Source organism: Paramisgurnus dabryanus, chromosome 4 (genome assembly GCF_030506205.2).
Source record: "Paramisgurnus dabryanus chromosome 4, PD_genome_1.1, whole genome shotgun sequence".
NCBI classification, from domain to species: Eukaryota; Metazoa; Chordata; class Actinopteri; order Cypriniformes; family Cobitidae; genus Paramisgurnus; species Paramisgurnus dabryanus.
The window spans coordinates 35137159-35156642 of NC_133340.1; the positions used below are offsets into that span (position 1 = coordinate 35137159).

The 19484-nt window shown below is 35.6% G+C and overlaps 1 protein-coding gene across 3 annotated transcripts in view; it reads right to left on the bottom strand.

Annotated features, from left to right (window-relative positions):
* The window catches only part of sdk1b (sidekick cell adhesion molecule 1b), a 328241-nt gene that overhangs the window by 175237 nt on the left and 133520 nt on the right, over positions 1–19484 (bottom strand). For all 3 annotated transcript variants that reach the window (XM_065254359.2, XM_065254358.2, XM_065254357.2), the window contains one exon: positions 15107–15240. In XM_065254359.2, coding sequence (XP_065110431.1) covers positions 15107–15240 — 134 coding nt within the window. The remainder of the gene's footprint in view (positions 1–15106; positions 15241–19484) is intronic.

Here is a 19484-nt window from a genome sequence, read left to right on the forward strand (position 1 = left end):
ATTCATTTGTTCATTATCTCAATATTTCATCAATTCTCTTCATATTTTATTTATTAATTAATTCATTTAGTCTCTCCATATTTCATTCATTTATTCAGTCTCTCCATATTTCACTCATTTATTATCTCCATATTCATTCATTCAGTCCCTTCATATTTCATTCATTTGTTCATTATCTCAATATTTCATCAATTCTCTTCATATTTTATTTATTAATTCATTCATTTAGTCTCTCCATATTTCATTCATTTATTCAGTCTCTCCATATTTCACTCATTTATTATCTCCATATTTCATTCATTCATTCAGTCTCTCCATATTTCATTCATTTATTATCTCCATATTTCATTCATTCACTCATTATCTCCATATTTCATTAATTCATACATTCATTCATTCTCTCCATATTTCATTAATTCATTTACTCTCTCCATATTTCATTCATTTATTATCTCCGTATTTCATTCATTCATTCAGTCTCTCCATATTTCACTCATTTATTATCTCCATATTTCATTCATTCATTCAGTCTCTCCATATTTCATTCATTTATTATCTCCATATTTCATTCATTCACTCATTATCTCCATATTTCATTAATTCATCCATCCATTCATTCATTTATTCTCTCCATATTTCATTAATTCATTCACTCTCTCCATATTTCATTCATTTATTATCTCCATATTTCATTCATTCATTCAGTCTCTCCATATTTCACTCATTTATTATCTCCATATTTCATTCATTCATTCAGTCTCTCCATATTTCATTCATTTATTATCTCCATATTTCATTCATTCACTCATTATCTCCATATTTCATTAATTCATCCATCCATTCATTCATTTATTCTCTCCATATTTCATTAATTCATTCAGTCTCTCCATATTTCATTCATTTGTTCATTATCTTAATATTTCATTCATTCTCTCCATATTTCATTTATTCATTAATTCATTTAGTCTCTCCATATTTCTTTCATTCATTCAGTCTCTCCATATTTCATTCATTTATTATCTCCATATTTCATTCATTCACTCATTATCTCCATATTTCATTCATTCATTCATTCATTCTCTCCATATTTCATTAATTCATTCAGTCTCTCCATATTTCATTCATTTGTTCATTATCTCAATATTTCATTAATTCTCTCCATATTTCATTTATTCATTAATTCATTTAGTCTCTCCATATTTCATTCATTCATTCAGTCTCTCCATATTTCATTCATTTATTATCTCCATATTTTATTCATTCACTCATTATCTCCATATTTCATTAATTCATCCATTCATTCATTCATTCTCTCCATATTTCATTAATTCATTCAGTCTCTCCATATTTCATTCATTTATTATCTCCATATTTTATTAATTCACTCATTATCTCCATATTTCATTAATTCATCCATTAATTAATTAATTCATTAATTAATTCTCTCCATATTTCATTCATTCATTCAGTCTCTCCATATTTCATTCATTCATTCAGTCTCTCAATATTTCATTCATTCATTCAGTCTCTCCATATTTCATTCATTCATTTGTATCTCCATATTTCATTCATTCATTCATTCAGTCTCTCCATATTTCATTCATTCTTTCATTCATTCATTTAGTCTCTCCATATTTCATTCATTCATTCATTATCTCCATATTTTATTCATTCATTCATTCATTCAGCCTCTCCATATTTAATTCATTCATTCAGTCTCCATATTTCATTCATTCATTCAGTCTCCATATTTCATTCATTCATTCATTCATTCAGTATCTCCATATTTAATTTGCTTGTTTGTTCGTTCATATAGTCTCTATTATTTGTTTGTTCAATCAATCGTCCATTTGTCCAATTATTTATTCATTATCTCCATATTTCATTTATTCATTACTTCGTTCACTCGCTCATTCATTCAGACTCTCCATTATATACCTTTTCATTGATCCAGTCACGCTCAACTTCACTCATTTATTTATTCACTCGCTCATTTACCTACTTACTCACTCACTCACTCACTCACTCACTCACTCACTCACTCACTCCATCATTAATGCCATATTTTACCCAGTCTGTGTGTTCAGAATGATGGACGTGGGTTACAGATGCTCAGGATGTTGTTGCTATGAGAAACTGCACAGTGAAAATAGGAAATAATCCAGTTTACTGTGAAGCTGCTGGAGTGACTCATATGGGGCTTCATTCAGGGACACATCAAATGACACATAATATTCAAAAAAGCACATATCATACAGAGAGAACAAACAAACAAAAAAGACGATATGCATTTATTATTGTAACTGCTCAGACATACAGTATGCTCGCACACACTGAAGACCTTTAGAGATGGAGTTTCTCAGCTATGGGTTTATACTGAGCTAATGAGATTTTCTAACCCTACTCATAAACTAAAAAGTCACAGAAACCTTTTTACATGTTTTAGATTTGATTAAAACACTACTTAGTATATTTATTACAAACTATGCCACTTTCCTTGGCAAACTCAACAAACCCTTCCACACACTTTGGATGCACACCTTTCACATTTGGCCCGCAAAAGATAAGAAAACAGCTATACTAAAACACACTTCTATCATATTTGCTAAAACACATTTCTTGAAACCTTTGCCCACTTTCTCAAAACCTTAAACACAAAATCAAATCTTCAAACTACATTCACACAACCTCTGACTCTACTGACAAAATCAAACGATCTTCTGACCATCAAGATTGTTTTCATTCATTGTTGGTATAAACATACAACACACTTGTCTACTATGAGTTGGTTTATATTGTGTACAATTGGTAAAAAAAACATTATAAGAAAAAGGGTAAACAATTTAAAGTTGTTGTGTTTACTCGAGGATAACTTATGGTTGTGTTCAACTTTTGCTGACTTGTTAAAGTTTAGCAAAAGAAGTGCTGGAGTATTGCAAAAAGTGTCTACCTTTCTAAACTTGTTTAGGGTTTTGCCAAAAGAGTGAATGATTTAGGGTTTAGGGCACTGGGAATTGAATTCAGCAATTCAGAAAAACTGTAAAAGCAAGATTTGTATCTCACAAGCATGGCTTTAGTGTTACCTGACAAAGACAGGTTACTTCTCTGCAGTGACTTGCAATTAAACAGAAACTTTTTCATCAATAGTTCTTAAAGTAAACTAATTGCCGGAGAACACGAAACAGTACCGGGATCCCCGGGCAATGGAATTGAATGACGTACTCTGTGTTCTATGATAACAAAGTGGGATTGTGATTTCAGTAGGTTTCGATGAAATCCATTCTTCGTTTGAACTCGCAGCCTTTATGTCAGGAGCCGAAATTGCTTTAAGGGGGATATCACGGAAAACTGGATTTCCCTGGTTCTTTAAGAGGAAAAATAGTTTGATTTACCATGTAGCTGGGGAATGAGAGAATGAAAGTGAATGAGAAAATAATTGGCACTACAAAACAAAACAAATATCATGAACATGTTTATGTAGTTGTTCATTTTTGTATGCTTTTGGCTATACATTTTACCAGTTTGAGTGTTGCCTAGGAATTGAACCTATTGGGCTCTATCATACACCCGGCGCTATGCAGCACAATGCGCAACTAAGGGTGTCACGATTTCGATTTTAAATCGAAATCTATCGAAATTAAGTCACACCCTCGAACTTCGAATAAAAAAATGGGATCGTCGATGCTGCCACGCCCCATGTCATGTCCGCTCGGCTTGCCAAGCTCGCATGAAACGCATAAAACTGAACAAATACGTAAGGATTACTACTTTAGTTTATATTTAGACTTCGGACAGATGCCAGAGCATGTGCACGTGAGACAGAGAGAAGCGCAGCTGCTTATGACGCACTGGTTTTATTTCAGATGTTAGGAGTCCAAAACGCGCGCATTAAGTCCATATGCGTGCAAGAAAGAATCCTACAAGCTTTCTTGCATAACGTGAAGCCCACAAACCCCCATGCGAGGAAAAGCACGCAATTTGCATGTTAATGTGAAACTATAATAATAATAAATAATAATAATAAAGGCGTAGCATTTTTATCTTTCAAAAAATAATGTAAAAATCGAGAAACGAACCGAATCGTGACCTTAGAATCGAAAAATAAGTAATCGAAATCGAGGATTTGGAGAATCGTGACACCCCTATGCGCAACGCAAGTGTCTTTTGCTATTTTCAACCCTGTGCAATTATCATTTTTACGTTTAGCGCCACATTGTTTAAATAGCAAGTTCATTTGCGCCCAATGTTGTGCCCATGGGTGTTCTGGTCTAAAACGAGTTGTGTTCAGGCGCATTGTTGGCACGTTGCTATTTTGGGGCAGCTAAAATAGACTACGCCATTGACCTGGGCTAAAGTCGCAATATCGTTTTTGTTATTTAATGAGCGCGTTAGTGATATGCGCCTATAAATGGAAAGACAATGCGCGTTTGCTTATCACATTGATGGCATGCAAAATCGGTTTAATGAACGAAAAACTACCTGTGCCGATCGATTTTTGCTTACAACGTTTGTGGTCTTTTACCCAATAGAAAATCGTTTTACGTGTTTACATTATCCCACACGTAATCAGTTTATTAAACATAATTGGCGATGTAAATGCACTCAGTGGGTAAGTGCTAATGAAACAACATGAGGCCATATTTATTTTTTGACGTGCAAAAACTGCACCGGAACATGGATGTTTACACATACTTTTAAAATACCTAGCTTTAGTAGGAAGTGCACCAAAACAAAATATACCAAGGGTCAATAAAGAGAGAGAAAATGAGACTTGTATGTAATGGAAATCTCTGCAATTAAATCAGTAAACTGTTAAGAGATGAACTTCTCTTCGTTTCGTTTCTTAACCCCCTCACCCACCCCAGCAATCCTCTCCTCTTTTCTTTATCTCTAATGATTTGGTTAATTCACTTGAAGGAGACTTTGGCTCACGTTGTGCGAGCGGGCTGCCACTACGAGATAAAATTTTGGCCCGCATGTTCTAACTGGCAAAGACAAGACCCCACTGAGGTCACACAAACTGAATCAACAACGCCTTGTGTTTTAATTAAACATGGCAGAAATAAAACTTCACGATAAGCTGAGGTGAGCAAACGTCACCGCGGATGGACTTTATTACAGGAAAATATGCTTAGACAAGGCAGGAGGAAAGTAGACACGCGAACACATTAATTCTCAAGTTGCTCATATATAAGATCGCCCTATCAAACCCTGTCACATATCCAAAATAATTACCAGCTCGGTGGTGTGAAGACAGAATATGTCCAGTTGCTAATTGCCTAATACACGACTGGAGATCTAGAAAACTAGACTGAACTAGATATGAAGTGAAGGAAATATTTATAACATCAGATGATGTATCGAGTCTCCAAGCTAAACAAGTACATACCTGCCCCATCTACCATTCCCAATGAGACAAATATACTGGATTAAGTACAAAAGACACATCTTAGCACAATGAAGCTACATTTACTGTCCTGCTGTTAAATACAACAAAAGCTATTTTTTCTAGTTAGTATTTTTAAGTTCGTGATAAGATTTAAAAGTAAATGCAAACGCAATAGAGAAGTTAACAATACATAAGGGCTTTCCACATTTCCAAACCTGTTTTACAGTCATTTTTTACTTATTTTATTTTTGATTTAGCATTTATTAATCTTAGTTTATGTAAATTTCAACATTTACTGATATAGTTTTACAATCAAAAGTTATCTTTTCATCTGTTAACATCTCATGAGGATATATTTATGAATATATGTATGTTTAAGTCACACTGTGTACAAATAACAAGGTGATATGAGACACAGCGATCTTTTAACAGTATCACCTTGTTAATTGTACACGGTGTGACTATACAAATCAAAACATATAAATAGGAAAATGTTCGCGTTATTTTGTCACTTATTGGGAGCAGTATGCTAGCTGGAGCCATTCACTTCCAGACTTTGTGCTAAGCTAAGCTAGCGGGGGCTCCGTCAGACAGAGTTACAGCACGCACGGAAATGAGAAAGGTATGTATGGACTTATCTAACTCTGGGGGAAACGGTGAATAAGCTTAATTCCCAAAATCTGCGCGTGTTCATTTAAAGGTAGATATTGGTACCAAATGTATAAATTTCTGTACATGGTACATATTGGGACATTTTTAAAGGGTGCTGCCCCAGTGACAGCTGGGGAACATATTTTGACCATTTTTTTGAACCGTGTACATATTGAGATGCAATGTATTTATTCATATCTAGCTTTCACATTAAACATACAGTTTAGTAAAGAGGTTCAACAACTGTAAATAGCATGCATTGTTTAACATTGGTGCCTTTGATCATGTTGCTATAGTAATAAACCACTTGTGGATGCGTAGTGATTTCACAACAATTAAAGTTGTAATTGGTGCATTTTACTGCCTTATTGCAAAAATTCCTAATTACACGACTAATGTGCTTAAAAACTCTAACGCTGCACAAAATCAAATGACTAAGGTCACGTCCTCCATCTGCTACCCCGTAAGGAATTCAAATAAACGTGAATGCAACTCGTTTAAGTGTAATGAACCTTGTTAAAAGATGGAAAGCAAAGAAACATCTAGAACAGATACTCTCTAGAAGTACACGTTGCCGTGGTGATGTCTTGAAAAGGAAGTTTGTTTAAAATTGACGAGGTAGATAATGACATACCGCAGCCTTAACAAAGACATTTCGGGCTAAAAAGATAACATAATTAAACTTCACCTAAAGTTAACTATGGCGACGTCTTGTATTGAGAATATTCTGCTAAAAATGAGAAAAAACTAAATTAAAAATAATTTTGAACAAAGATGTAATAACTGCAATTAAATTAAATGCTGGAAAAGAAAAATAAATAATCAAAGCTCTGTCGAGTGTCATGAGACATGAAACTACAGTACCACACCGATATAGGAAATTGGTTGCCTGAGACAATGGTCACACAGTTTTTCGGTCACTGCACAAAAATAATTGGCCACAGAATGCAGTGAATGGCCAATCAGAAACAAGATTTCCTAAAAGCAATGACAACTTTAAGTTTTATTATGGATAATAATTATAATACCATACAAGTTCATTTCAAATTTATTTCTGTAGCACTTTTTACAATTTTGCATTGTAGCAAAGCAGCTCTCATTTAAATACAGAGTAGTGCAAGCAAAAGGCTTATGAAAAATATCAAATGTATGTTTTTGTACATTATGTATGTACATTATGTTTACAAAATACATGTACATTAGGAATTGTAAATTTGTAGTGCTATAATTTTTTTTGAAAATTACCTTTTTGGTTTGCTAAAGACGAGGGGAGACGACGAGCATGAATTACAACTGCTCGGAGAGGTTTGGCAGCCAGGCAAGAATTAAAGGACCTGTAGCTAACTTTGTATACCTTGTTATACATTGTACACTCAACTAAAGGATGATTAGGAACACCTGTTCAATTTCTCATTAATGCAATTATCTTATCAACCAATCACATGCCAGTTGCTTCAATACATTTAGGGGTGTGGTCCTGGTCAAGACAATCTCCTGAACTCCAAACTGAATGTCAGAATGGGAAAGAAAGGTTATATAAGCAATTTTGAACGTGGCATGGTTGTTGGTGCCAGACGGGCCGGTCTAAATATTTCACAATCTGCTCAGTTACTGTGATTTTTTTTCAAGCACAGCCATTTCTAGGGTTTACAAAGAATGGTGTGAAAAACATCCAGTATGCGGCAGTCCTGTGGGTGAAAATGCCTTGTTGATGCTAGAGGTCAGAGGAGAATGGGCCGACTGATTCAAGCTGATAGAAGAGCAACTTTGACTGAAATAACCACTCGTTACAACCGAGGTATGCAGCAAAGCATTTGTGAAGCCACAACACGCACAACCTTGAGGCGGATGGGCTACAACAGCAGAAGACCCCACGGGGTACCACTCATCTCCGTTAAAAATAGGAAGGAGAGTCTTCAATTTGCACGAGCTCACCAAAATTGGACAGTTGAAGACTGCCTGGTCTTGATTTCTGTTGAGACATTTAGATGGTAAAGTCAGAATTTGGCATAAACAGAATGAGGACATGGATCCATCATGCCTTGTTACCACTGTGCAGGAGGTAGTGGTGGTGTAATGGTGTGGGGCACACTTTAGGCCCCTTAGTGCCAAATGGGCATCGTTTAAATGCCACGCCCTACCTGAGCATTGTTTCTGACCATGTCCATGCCTTTATGACCATCATGTACCCATCCTCTAATGTCTACTTCCAGCAGGATAATGCACCATGTCACAAAGCTCAAATAATTTCAAATTAGTTTCTTGAACATGAAAATGAGTTCACTGTACTAAAATGGCCCCCACAGTCACCAGATCTCAACCCAATAGAGCATCTTTGGGATGTGGTGGAACGGGAGCTTCGTGCCCTGTATGGGCATCCCACAAATCTCCATCAACTGCAAGATGCTATCCTATCAATATGGGCAAACATTTCTAAAGAATCCTTTCACACCTCAATGCCACGTAGAATTAAGGCAGTTCTGAAGGCGAAAGGGGGTCCAACACAGTATTAGTATGGTGTTCCTAATAATCCTTTAGGTGAGTGTATATATTGTATTTAATATTACACAGTAATGTTAGCTCAGTTACATAGTTGATACGCATTAGACATGATAACAAATGTAATTCACAAATTCATTTATTTCCCTTTTTTATAAAAAAGAAAAACTACTGTAAAAGCCTTTGTTGTTATTGATTCTTGTGGAAGTCTACCAGAAGTTGCGCTTAGTCCACAAAAGCCGTTTGTTTATGTTGCTGCTGCTGAAACTGTCTATACGGGCAAACCAGGAGGTACTTTATGATTTTGATATGGAATATAGGTTTATCATGATAATCGCTGTATAACATCATCACCGGTCACATACAATGACAGTTTTTCAGAGGGTGATGGGTTAAGCTTTCCATTTGATCTGATTTCAATAAGCTCCAATACGAAAGCAGGGCGGTATTATACATTTTTCAAATTAATTCAAAATCTGTAAGTATTTTTAAAAATAAATCCTTTCAAAAACACTGTGGATGAAGCAATCTATCAAGCACTAGACCTAGTAACAGGTGCAAAGAACCTATAAATCTAATCAGGATTAATGAGTCATTTTCCAGATGTGTTAATCCTGAATCAGATAGGTATGTATTAATCTCCAGGATTAAACCTGAATTTAAGAGAATAATAAACTTGACTTGATTACAGTCTGACAGGTTTTGCTGATAATGGAGGAAATATTTCTCAGTGTTCTCAAAGAAATAACGTGCCGTAGCCACCCGGAGAGTAACAAAGAGCAAAGGGAGAAACAAAACTTGTTCTTAGGGAACCAGCAGACATCTCATGAGACACAAAGCGAAAGGAAGAGAGCTTTTGTGAGACAATTAAAAATTTATAAAGTATGACACCGTGGACGAGAGTCTGATGAATTTAAAACGTGTATAACATCTGGCACGCAAGCACTAACAACTAAACAAAAAAAAAAACAGTGGGAGAAAGAGACATACTGTAGAATAAACTTGTCAAAGTATGTGTAAAATGCTTTTATATGCATACATTGCATACATTCATACGAGTGTGGGCTTATACTGTATATTTACATTTTTTTGCATATTTATACTTAATAATTTACTTACCAGTAATCAATCGTTTTTAAAGTATTCAAGTGTTACTGATAAAGTGAAACTAAATTCTTATTTCAGAATTTATCAAGTTGACTATTATTCTTAGTTAATCATAAATTGTTGTAATATGCTTATGATTTGTGAATGTAATGCTCAGTTAACTTAAACTTGATGACGTATATGCATCTGCATATGCGACCTCCGGAGGCTGCAGCTTTCCGGTTGAGAAACGGCCAAAGATGACCGGCGGGCCAGATTAAGATGATTGTAGGGCCGCACTTGGCCCGCGGGCTGCCAGTTGACTAGCCCTAAACTAAAGGAAATGTAAAATCGTGAATCATATAATTGGTGCTCTTTAAAGGATTCGTATTGGTTTTTAAAGTTAAAGTATTAGATGTGGTCATCAGTGATGGGCAGTAACGCGTTAGAAGTAACGCGTTACTGTAATCCGATTACTTTTTTCAAGTAACGAGTAAAGTAAGGGATTACAATTGCAAAACGAGTAATTAGATTACTGTTACTTCCCCGTTAGCAGACTGCGTTACTGCGTTATTTTTTAATCTTGAATTTGTTTCATGAGACTCTCTCGTGCCGTGACGCGAGTCGGGTGACAATGACGTATGAGCACCGCGCCGTCAGTCAGTGTATTGTTGAACGTGAGAAGACAACATGGAGCGCGGAAGAGAACAAGACTATGCAGAGTTTAATGCTTTGATGTACCGACATTACTTTGAGTTTAACCCAGTTAAAGGTGACAAAAACATCAGCGTCCGCTGTACACTCTGCGTGGGAATAAAACTTTTATCCACAGCGAAAAATTCCACCTCAAAACTAAGCAAACACCTAGCAAGCCGGCACAGCAATGTGAAACTTACTGAAAAAATCCCTGAACCCCCAGCTGACATGACCGCTGCGGCTCCATCTCATACACGTCCACACGAAATCTGATGTAAAACAACTGACTATATATCTGTATTTCATGGATTATACGCATTTGTGGACAAGCTGACGTGACCGCTGCGGCTCCATCTCACGTTCACGCGAAATCTGATGTAAACAACAGACTACTATATTTCATGGATTATACGCATTTGTGGACAAAAAATGTCATTTGATGAATTTTATTAGACTGATTTTATGGGTTATTCACACAACTGAAACAGACCGGATTCGACTTGCGATAGTTATAAGGTAAGAAGTCCCGTTTATATTTTGCATGTTGTCATCTGAAATTCTGTAACAAAATACTATATTTATGATGCTTGAGCATGTATCTCAAAACAGAGACCCTCACCAAACACTGATGCTAAACCCGTAGACCTTTTAAACGATGTATAGTAATGTTGATATTAATATTATTAATGTTTGTAGACAGTATGCTATATAGATATTGTTAGCAGGCTTAAAAAAAAACGACGCTGTCACGCCCACGAATTAGTGCGCGTCGAGAGGTTAAATCAGATAATGTTTCATTTGATTCAATTTCAGATGATGGAATATGCAGAAAGAATAGAATTAGGCTGAAAGGTCTTGGCCCGGTTGCATAAAGCACCTTAAGTTTTTCTCTTAAGTATGACACTTAAGGGGTAAATTCCCCTTACCTACAGTAAGAGAAAAATTTAAGGGTGTTGCATACAGTATAATCCCATAAATGGTTCTCTTAGGTAAGGGTAATCGTTAAATGTTTCACGACAGCGACCCAGGTTTATAAAATACTATTGTTGCCATGGAGATGCAACAGAAAAAGCTTAAGTTTTTTTTGCAACACCCTTAAGTTTAAGGGAAAATTACACTTAAGGTGCTTTATGCAACCGGGCCCTGTTGCATACTGTAGCATATTCAGGTCGTGCATCATGTTTTTGAAAAGTAATTAGTAAAGTAACTAGTAAAGTAACTAATTACTTTTGAAAATAAGTAATCAGTAAAGTAACGGGATTACTTTCTTAGGGAAGTAATCAGTAATCAGTAACTAATTACTATTTCCAAGTAACTTGACAAACACTGGTGGTCATATTACAGTTTACATTTTAGTGTCCATCCAAATGCACTCAAATGCCAATGTGAGAGAAAAATCCCAAGCAGATTTAACATTACATGTGTTAGATAAACACTTTGTGTAAATATACCTATGAATACTAACAAGATTGCTCTCTCTCTCTCTCTCTCTCTCTCTCTCTCTCTCTCTCTCTCTCTCTCTCTCTCTCTCTCTCTCTCTCTCTCTCTCTCTCCAGATGTCATCATTTGGTTTCCATCCTCTGGTCCAGATGGATGACTAGTTTCTCTATTCGGTGGAGAGATGAGTCACACCAACACTCAACAGAAAATTCTAATAAAGTGATGCTGCCACCATTTCCATGGTTAAATGAATCTGAATGTCCTTACTATTAAAGCTGTTTGAAGTTCAACAAACAAATATCATGATTTTCCAATATTATCTGTCTACCAAACATGACATCAACATTTCTTTTGCTTTATTTAGCTTTATGTAGAGACCAACTACAGATCAAATCTAATTTTTTATTATTATACTTTAAAGCATAACTAAACCCCTGGTCAGAGCCTGACTCCACCCACTGCAATATTTGAAAAATGCAAGAAAAGTGGGCAGATCCCAACGGAGATAGAGGGGACGAACTAAGTGTGTGGTGAGATCGTAACAAGGGCGTGGTGAGCTTGAACCTGCTTACGTCACGAGTCATTTTTTGGACCCAACATCCAATAGGAAAATTCAACTGCAGTAGCCACCGTTCAACCTGAAGAGGGCAGCACTCAGACGTTTTTACACCATATATTGTAGTATTGAAACACTTTATATCCAAATGTCAAAAAACTTACTAAAGTCAATGAACAGCACTAATAAAGCCTCATTCTTACAGATCATTAACTAAAAAAAGTTGGTTTAGGGTTTAGTTACTCTTTAATAATTTTTCTTTCAAAAAAACAGACCAAAAGTTTTATGACTCATCTTATTACACACAAAATGTACCTACCCAATCACGTTTTTATATAAATGCATCAACACATTGAAAAAAACAACGTATCCATCAAGCGATTTAATGGGTCTTTAATAATAAACCTAATACTGCAAACACAAAGGGGTCTCTGCCACCTTTTAAATCCAGCTACCTACTTCCTGGCTTGTTGAAACCCTGCTGTGTTCCTTCAGAAATGTTAATTTAACTGTGACCAAAGTGTCGCCGTCTCCAATAAAAGCTTCTAAACCGGTACTGCATGAACAATTGTGAAAACATGAAAGGTCCTAAACTTCTCATAGGTCAATGCAGAAAGACCTTAAAAGCCAAAATAATAAATCAATTAAAAAGCAGAGACGTTTCTGTTCAAAATCCCTCCTGCTGTCAGCTCGGAAACCTTTATTTCTTTGTTCTTCCTCCTTCTCATGTCCTTGTCATATTCGTTCAACTCAAAAAATCTGTTTGCCGCATATCGGCTCCTTTAAAAGTACTTTTAACATCTCCTTTGCGTCTTCCTTTAAATTTTAGATTAGCAAAAATGACGTGACTCTAAGCAATATGTTTGACTGACAGTTGCAAACCTTGTGTCTCTAAGACACCACAGAGAAAACCAATTATTTGGTAAAAAAAATATATATTTTACGTGGCTTTCCTAGTCCTTTTGTTCAGCAAGTTTCAACTGAAATAAAATTTAATGATGTCTTCTGCATTTTCCTGCCAGTCTACTTACAAATTAGTAACTTCTTGTGTAAATGGTAAGGTGGGTAAGGTATAAAAAAATCTGGATTTAATTAAGTGCCGAAACAACTTCTAAATTGTTCCCAGTGGAAATACAGAATTAAAGTGCACCTATTTCATTTCTAAAAAAACATTGTTATTTTGTGTATTATAATACAATGTGTTTGCGTGGTTTATGGTTCAAAAAACACATATTTTCCACATACCATACATTTTTGTAGCTCCAGATTTCCTAGTCTTCCTGAAATGCTTTGATTTTGTACAAAACGGTTTGAAAAGTGCTGTGTCCTTGATTGGCCAGATAATCTGTACGTTGTGATTGGTCTAAATACATCTGACGTCATCCGGAAATGTGACGCTCCTTACTATGTTTGAAAGATTTGAATGCTAACAGGGGTTAATCTACAGGCTGTGAGTCCGAAGTGGGAGGAATTATGATAATGTCGGTCTTTACTACATCACCAATCCCAGGAAGTAAACTGTTGCCTACAATCCGTGTGTTTGTTGTAGTCCAAGAAAAAAGATTTACATTGGAGATGATAACTCGCGTCATCGTTTACCTCGGGGTATGTACCTTTTGCATATCTTTAACATGTACTAATACACACTTATATAGCAAAGTACATATAAAATCGTGAATCGGATAATTGGTTCTCCTTAATATTCTTATAAAGCAAACTATGTGTTGTGGATTTTACAAACTGCACTTGTGACAGTAGGCCAATGACATGACATGCATATTTTTGAGTCCAGCGGCATTGTACTATAAAAATAACTTTATTCTATAAAACCTATTTAGTTTGGATATATTTTCAGTATTTTTCAATAATAAATACAAATTTTTGTTGCTATCGCAAACTTGTAAAATGGCAACTGTCTGTACAAATGAGCAGCTTAGGAAAACTGTAAAAACAAAATTAATTCTTAAAAATTAAAAATATGATACCTTGGCATTAAACCTTCCCTATAAACATATTTCATAAATATCAGTAATAGTTGGGATGTTTGGATAATTAAAAACCTTCTGTCCAACTAAATTTGGATGTTCTCAAATGTCAAGGTAGTCCAACCACATAATTTAATAAAAGGTTAAGATGCATAAACAGTAAACATGACAAACATTGCATTATCCAGTGAACCACTCTTTATGGCTGAATGCAAGTTTGTAAATTTCTATCAAATACAGAACAAAAATTATTTATAAAATGTTACCCTGTCTGTGAAAACAAATCTTAAATCACTTTATAGTGCAAAGAAGATTTTGTGGAAATATAACCTTGATATCTTTAATATTAACTGAGTAAGGTCATGTCAAAGATTGAAATCAATGACAGAAATTAAACGTTTGATGCTCCTAATCTTAAAGGAACAGTATGTAGGATTGTGGCCAAAACTGGTATTGCAATCACAAAACTTGTGGCTAAAACTGGTACTGCAGTCACACAGCTGGTGGCCAATACACAAAATGACAACATAAACATCAGTTGAGGGCTGCAACTCTGCAACAATGACTATATCCTGGCCGGACCACTGTTGTCAGTGATATAAGTATTTGAAATGAAAATGATTTCTTAATGTCTAGTGACATATCAGGGCCATTTTATGATTAATTGATATAAATTTCTTACATACTGTTCCTTTAAATGAGACTTTAGGCTGGATTTCACAGACAGAGTCACAAATATTACCACAATAATAAAAATATATTTAAAATTAAACTTTTATAAACATTATGTCTATATAAACGTACCTGCTATACTCAGGTAAATGAAAGGGCTGGTTTTGTTTTCTCCATTGCGTTCATTCACAGCTTGCACATAATACCGGCCTGCGTCTGCTGCTGTTGTACCCAACACCACGAGCTGATTCTCCAATGTTATTGCTCTGAAATTAAGAAAAAAAGAGCATTTTATTATTTTTATGCTGTGTTGCTCCAATCGCTCATTTCAAATCATTACAGTCCTGTAGCTCAAATGGTGGAGAATGGCACTTGCAAGCAACACTACGGTCATAGGTTTTGTTTTCGAAGAATACACTGATAATACAATGTATAGCTAGAATGCACAGCGTGAAAGCATGAATGTAAATGGATACACACAGATACTTATTCACGAAGTAAAACTTTTTGCCTCTAGAGGACAGAAAAACTGATAAAAGATAAACAAAACAAAATGAATTAATGAAGAAGAGAGAGTGGTCTTCTGTGTTTCTCTCTGGTCGATGTTCAATAATGCTCTTGTGAGAAATGTCAATAGCGCTTTCGCATTTTCACACACATATAACACAATCGCACTTTTATATAAGCAAGTTTTTAAAAGCACTAAGAGCTTCTCTATTTAGTCACCACGACTAAAGTGTCACAGCCCGAAAAACCTGCAGAAAGTCTGGTAGGGGAGAGCGGGGCACAACCTAACGCTTTTTGGTTTTGGCTCAATCATTCAAAAAATCTTTGAGTTTGATTAATTATATTTTTACACAAGCAACACACACACACACATCTTTGCTATAAATGACCATTTGAAGTTTGTTTCTATTGCTTACCATTATTGGAAAATTACACCAAATGTGACAGAAGTGCAAACTTTACAACTTACCCCATAGGTGGGGTTCATTGTAACAGGCAGGGGGTTAGTTGTAACACTTGCTAAAAATTAAGTTTGCAGGCAATATTATTTTGTCTGTATACTTGAAGTGGATATTGATTATATATCTGTCTATAATAGACAGGTATTTACACTATTCATCCCTCATCTAACCATAGTTCAATTATAAATGAATACAAATGTCTAAATATGTGAAAAAAGCAGCACAATTATGACAAAAAAAATTATACTGTATGTGATCCAGTTTGTAAAAAAAGTCTCAAAATTAAATTCTGAGATAATGAGCATCAAAGTCTGATTTTAGCCATTCATTTCATTATGATTTCAATCTTTGACGTGACCTTATTCAATCAATATTAAAGATATGAACAAAAATAAATGTTGACACACAATTTTTAAAAAGACTGGCACATTTATTTTGTTGGCAGCCAGCAATTATTCGTGTGTAGCCTTTTTAAAACAAAAGCATGAATTACGCTAACGTTAGCGGTTTTCATATCATAAGTGCTGAGGGGTTAGTTGTAACACAGCGTTACAATTAACCCCGCTGGGTCAAAATATTTTCAAGCCCACAAAAAAAGTTGCTAAGAGCTGCAGACATATTTCAAAACGATGCTATGTTTTAGTAAACAAGACACTGATTAATATGACATAGCATTGGATTTGGTATCTTACACACCCAACTTAGAAACCGAAAAAAACATGTGATGAAAAAAATTACATGCCACCAAAACACTCTTTCATCAATAACTCTCTGGACAAACATTATACATTTCCATAAATTTGCGGGAGACCGTCTTTTGGCAGCGTGAAAACAATACAGAAAAAACAAATCGCTCAACGCTGTGCAACAATGTAAACGGTCTGTGTTACAATTAACCACGTGTTAGTTTTTGCCCCTACTGGAAAATCCTTCCTAAAAAATAGTACAAGTCAAACGAAAAATCCTAACAGCTTTGACTGTAATAATTAAAATACAAAACAAAAACTTTAAACTACAGCTTACCATCTCTAAACCATCATAAAATCATCTTACAGGTATACTGTTGCAGAGAAAGTAGGGGTAAGTTGTCACAATGTGAACCTGCTGCTTATTTTTTAACACTTTATTTTTACTATTCATTATAAAAGGAAAGTAGTTGCTGTTATAAAACCTTTATTTATTCCAACCCCATTTCCTTTCAGATTAAAAAATGTTGTATGGTTTTAAGTGTGCGTAATAATGGTCAGAAATAGGAAGAGTGGTTGTAAATATTCATTTCCTTGCTTTATTCGAGGGGCCAGAGGAACATAAACAGAATGTTCATAAGAAAATAATACAAAAACATCTAAAATAAATAAATTATGCAGGATTAGAGCGGCCATACACTTATACAAGGCTCGTATAATTAATCATTTATTTATATTTTAAAAGACTTATTTCATGCTTCAGAATAAAACATGGATCTCAGAACATAAAAACGCAATATACATTGTGGAAATTCATATGACAAACCTAAGCAGCATTAAACAGTACAGTGATTTCAGCTAGCTTCTCTTCAATGTAGTTATTATTACAATTTCCATGACATAACCATAAAAGCATGTTAAACCCCCAGGTGAAATGATACCCTTGGGAAGGCATACTGTAGGGCTACTGTGAGCAACTTTTATGGACCAATGAAAACTACACTTCAAAAAAATGCATTCATTTTTCAACCCAGCATTGGGTCAAAAAGGGACAAGCATAGCCGTTGGGTTAAATAAACCAAGAATTTTTTCATATTTGACTGAACAATGGGTTAAAACAACCCAGCATACGTTAAATTACAACCCAATGGCTGGGCTCGTCCCTTTAAAGCAACACTATGTAATTTTTTTACCTTTAAATAATGTCTCTAAAATTATTTCAGTGATAGAACAACTTTCAACTGGACAAATTGTACTATTGCTGCAACCTGAGCAGCCTCCTAGCTGCTACAAGCACACTCTGAAAGTGGCGGTGGAGGGTAGGAAACACAGCCCCGCCCCTCCCCCTGCCTGCAAAAGAGTGTCTGATACCAGGCACTGTTGCGCTTTTCAACCACATGGGGGAGCTGTAAGTCATTTTTACATGGAAACTACATAGTGTTGCTTTAAGAAAATAATACATTGTTTAGAAGAGTACATATGCATAAAAGACTAAAATAATGTTATAAGAACTCAGAAAAAGCAAAACAAGTTTGAATAGGAAAATGGAAATACATTCAGCGCAGCTTTATTTAGACATTACTATGTTAAGGCACAGTTCTCCACAGTCACACCCCAAATCTTGACGCAATGGCAAAACTACTAAACCATGGCCAAAATCTACAGTAATCTTTAAACAGAGCAACTTTGTGCTCGAGTCTCTCTGTAATGTCAATAAAGTCGAGTCATGGGTGACTGTCCTCATTTAAATATATAGAGCTCTTATGTAAAGATTTAGGAGACTGTGGAGTTGTTTCGATTATCAGACACTTTGGTACACTAATGTGTGCAAGCATGCATAGAAAGAGTCAAGGTGAATGGCTAGGAACCGTCAGAAACAAAGTGCTCTGCCCTCGAAATTCACCGTGGCAGGGCTTTTAGGGCAGGAAATGCGAATCAGAACAAGCAAACAAGCAGAAAGATGGAGTAAAAGATGTGGTGAGATATTTAATGAGCACTGGGTGTTGTTCATTTGCAGTTCAAGGTGAAATAAAGTCAAGAAGGAGAGAGAGAGAGATAGAGAGAGGGAGGGGGTTTGGGCGAGCGAGAGCAGTGACAGGAGAGAGAAGTAAAGGAACCACATTGAACGTCAAGAATAAGCGTTTTAATCTGTCTCCTGTAAGGAAAGATTGTCCCTTTGAACTCAGAGTCTTTAATTCAACCCTTTCCGTCTGGGGGAAAACTGAGGAAAGGAAAAAATGGAAAGTCTGGCAGTCTGGTTGAGTCCAAAATAAATTCACAGTGGAAAAATCACAGCATGGGATGTTTTGACACATTCAGCTCTGACTTCTGAAAAAAATGTGGTGTTTCGGGTTTATTTAACAGACTAGATTTAAGAAAGTTAAGTGTGTAGGGTGAAGTGCGCAATTTTTCAATGTTAAAATATTTCCTCCCGTCTCGGTTGAACGCGAAGAGACATCTGTATGTAAGCCATTTGTAGGTAGACTTGCCAGAAGTAGAAAGAAGATAATCGTGGCTCTGTGGCGCTTTTTAAACATTGATACGTTTGTCTGTGTGGGACGACTTCAAGCTCCATCAATAGCATGATTTGTGGTTGGACCGAGCACTTGCTTGTCCTTGCTTGAAGTTAAAAATCTGTACTAGAAGGTTAAATGTTCCTGTAGCTTAGTTGGCAAAGCATTGCGTTAGCAGAGCACAAGATCATGGGTTTGATACCAGGAAACACAAATACTGATAAAATTTATTGCTTGAATTCACTGTAAGTTTATTTGGATAAAAGCGACTGTAAATGCTGTCTGTACTTTTAGTACTGCATGTGTTAAAACATTAAGGGTGTAACAGTACACCAATTCTTAC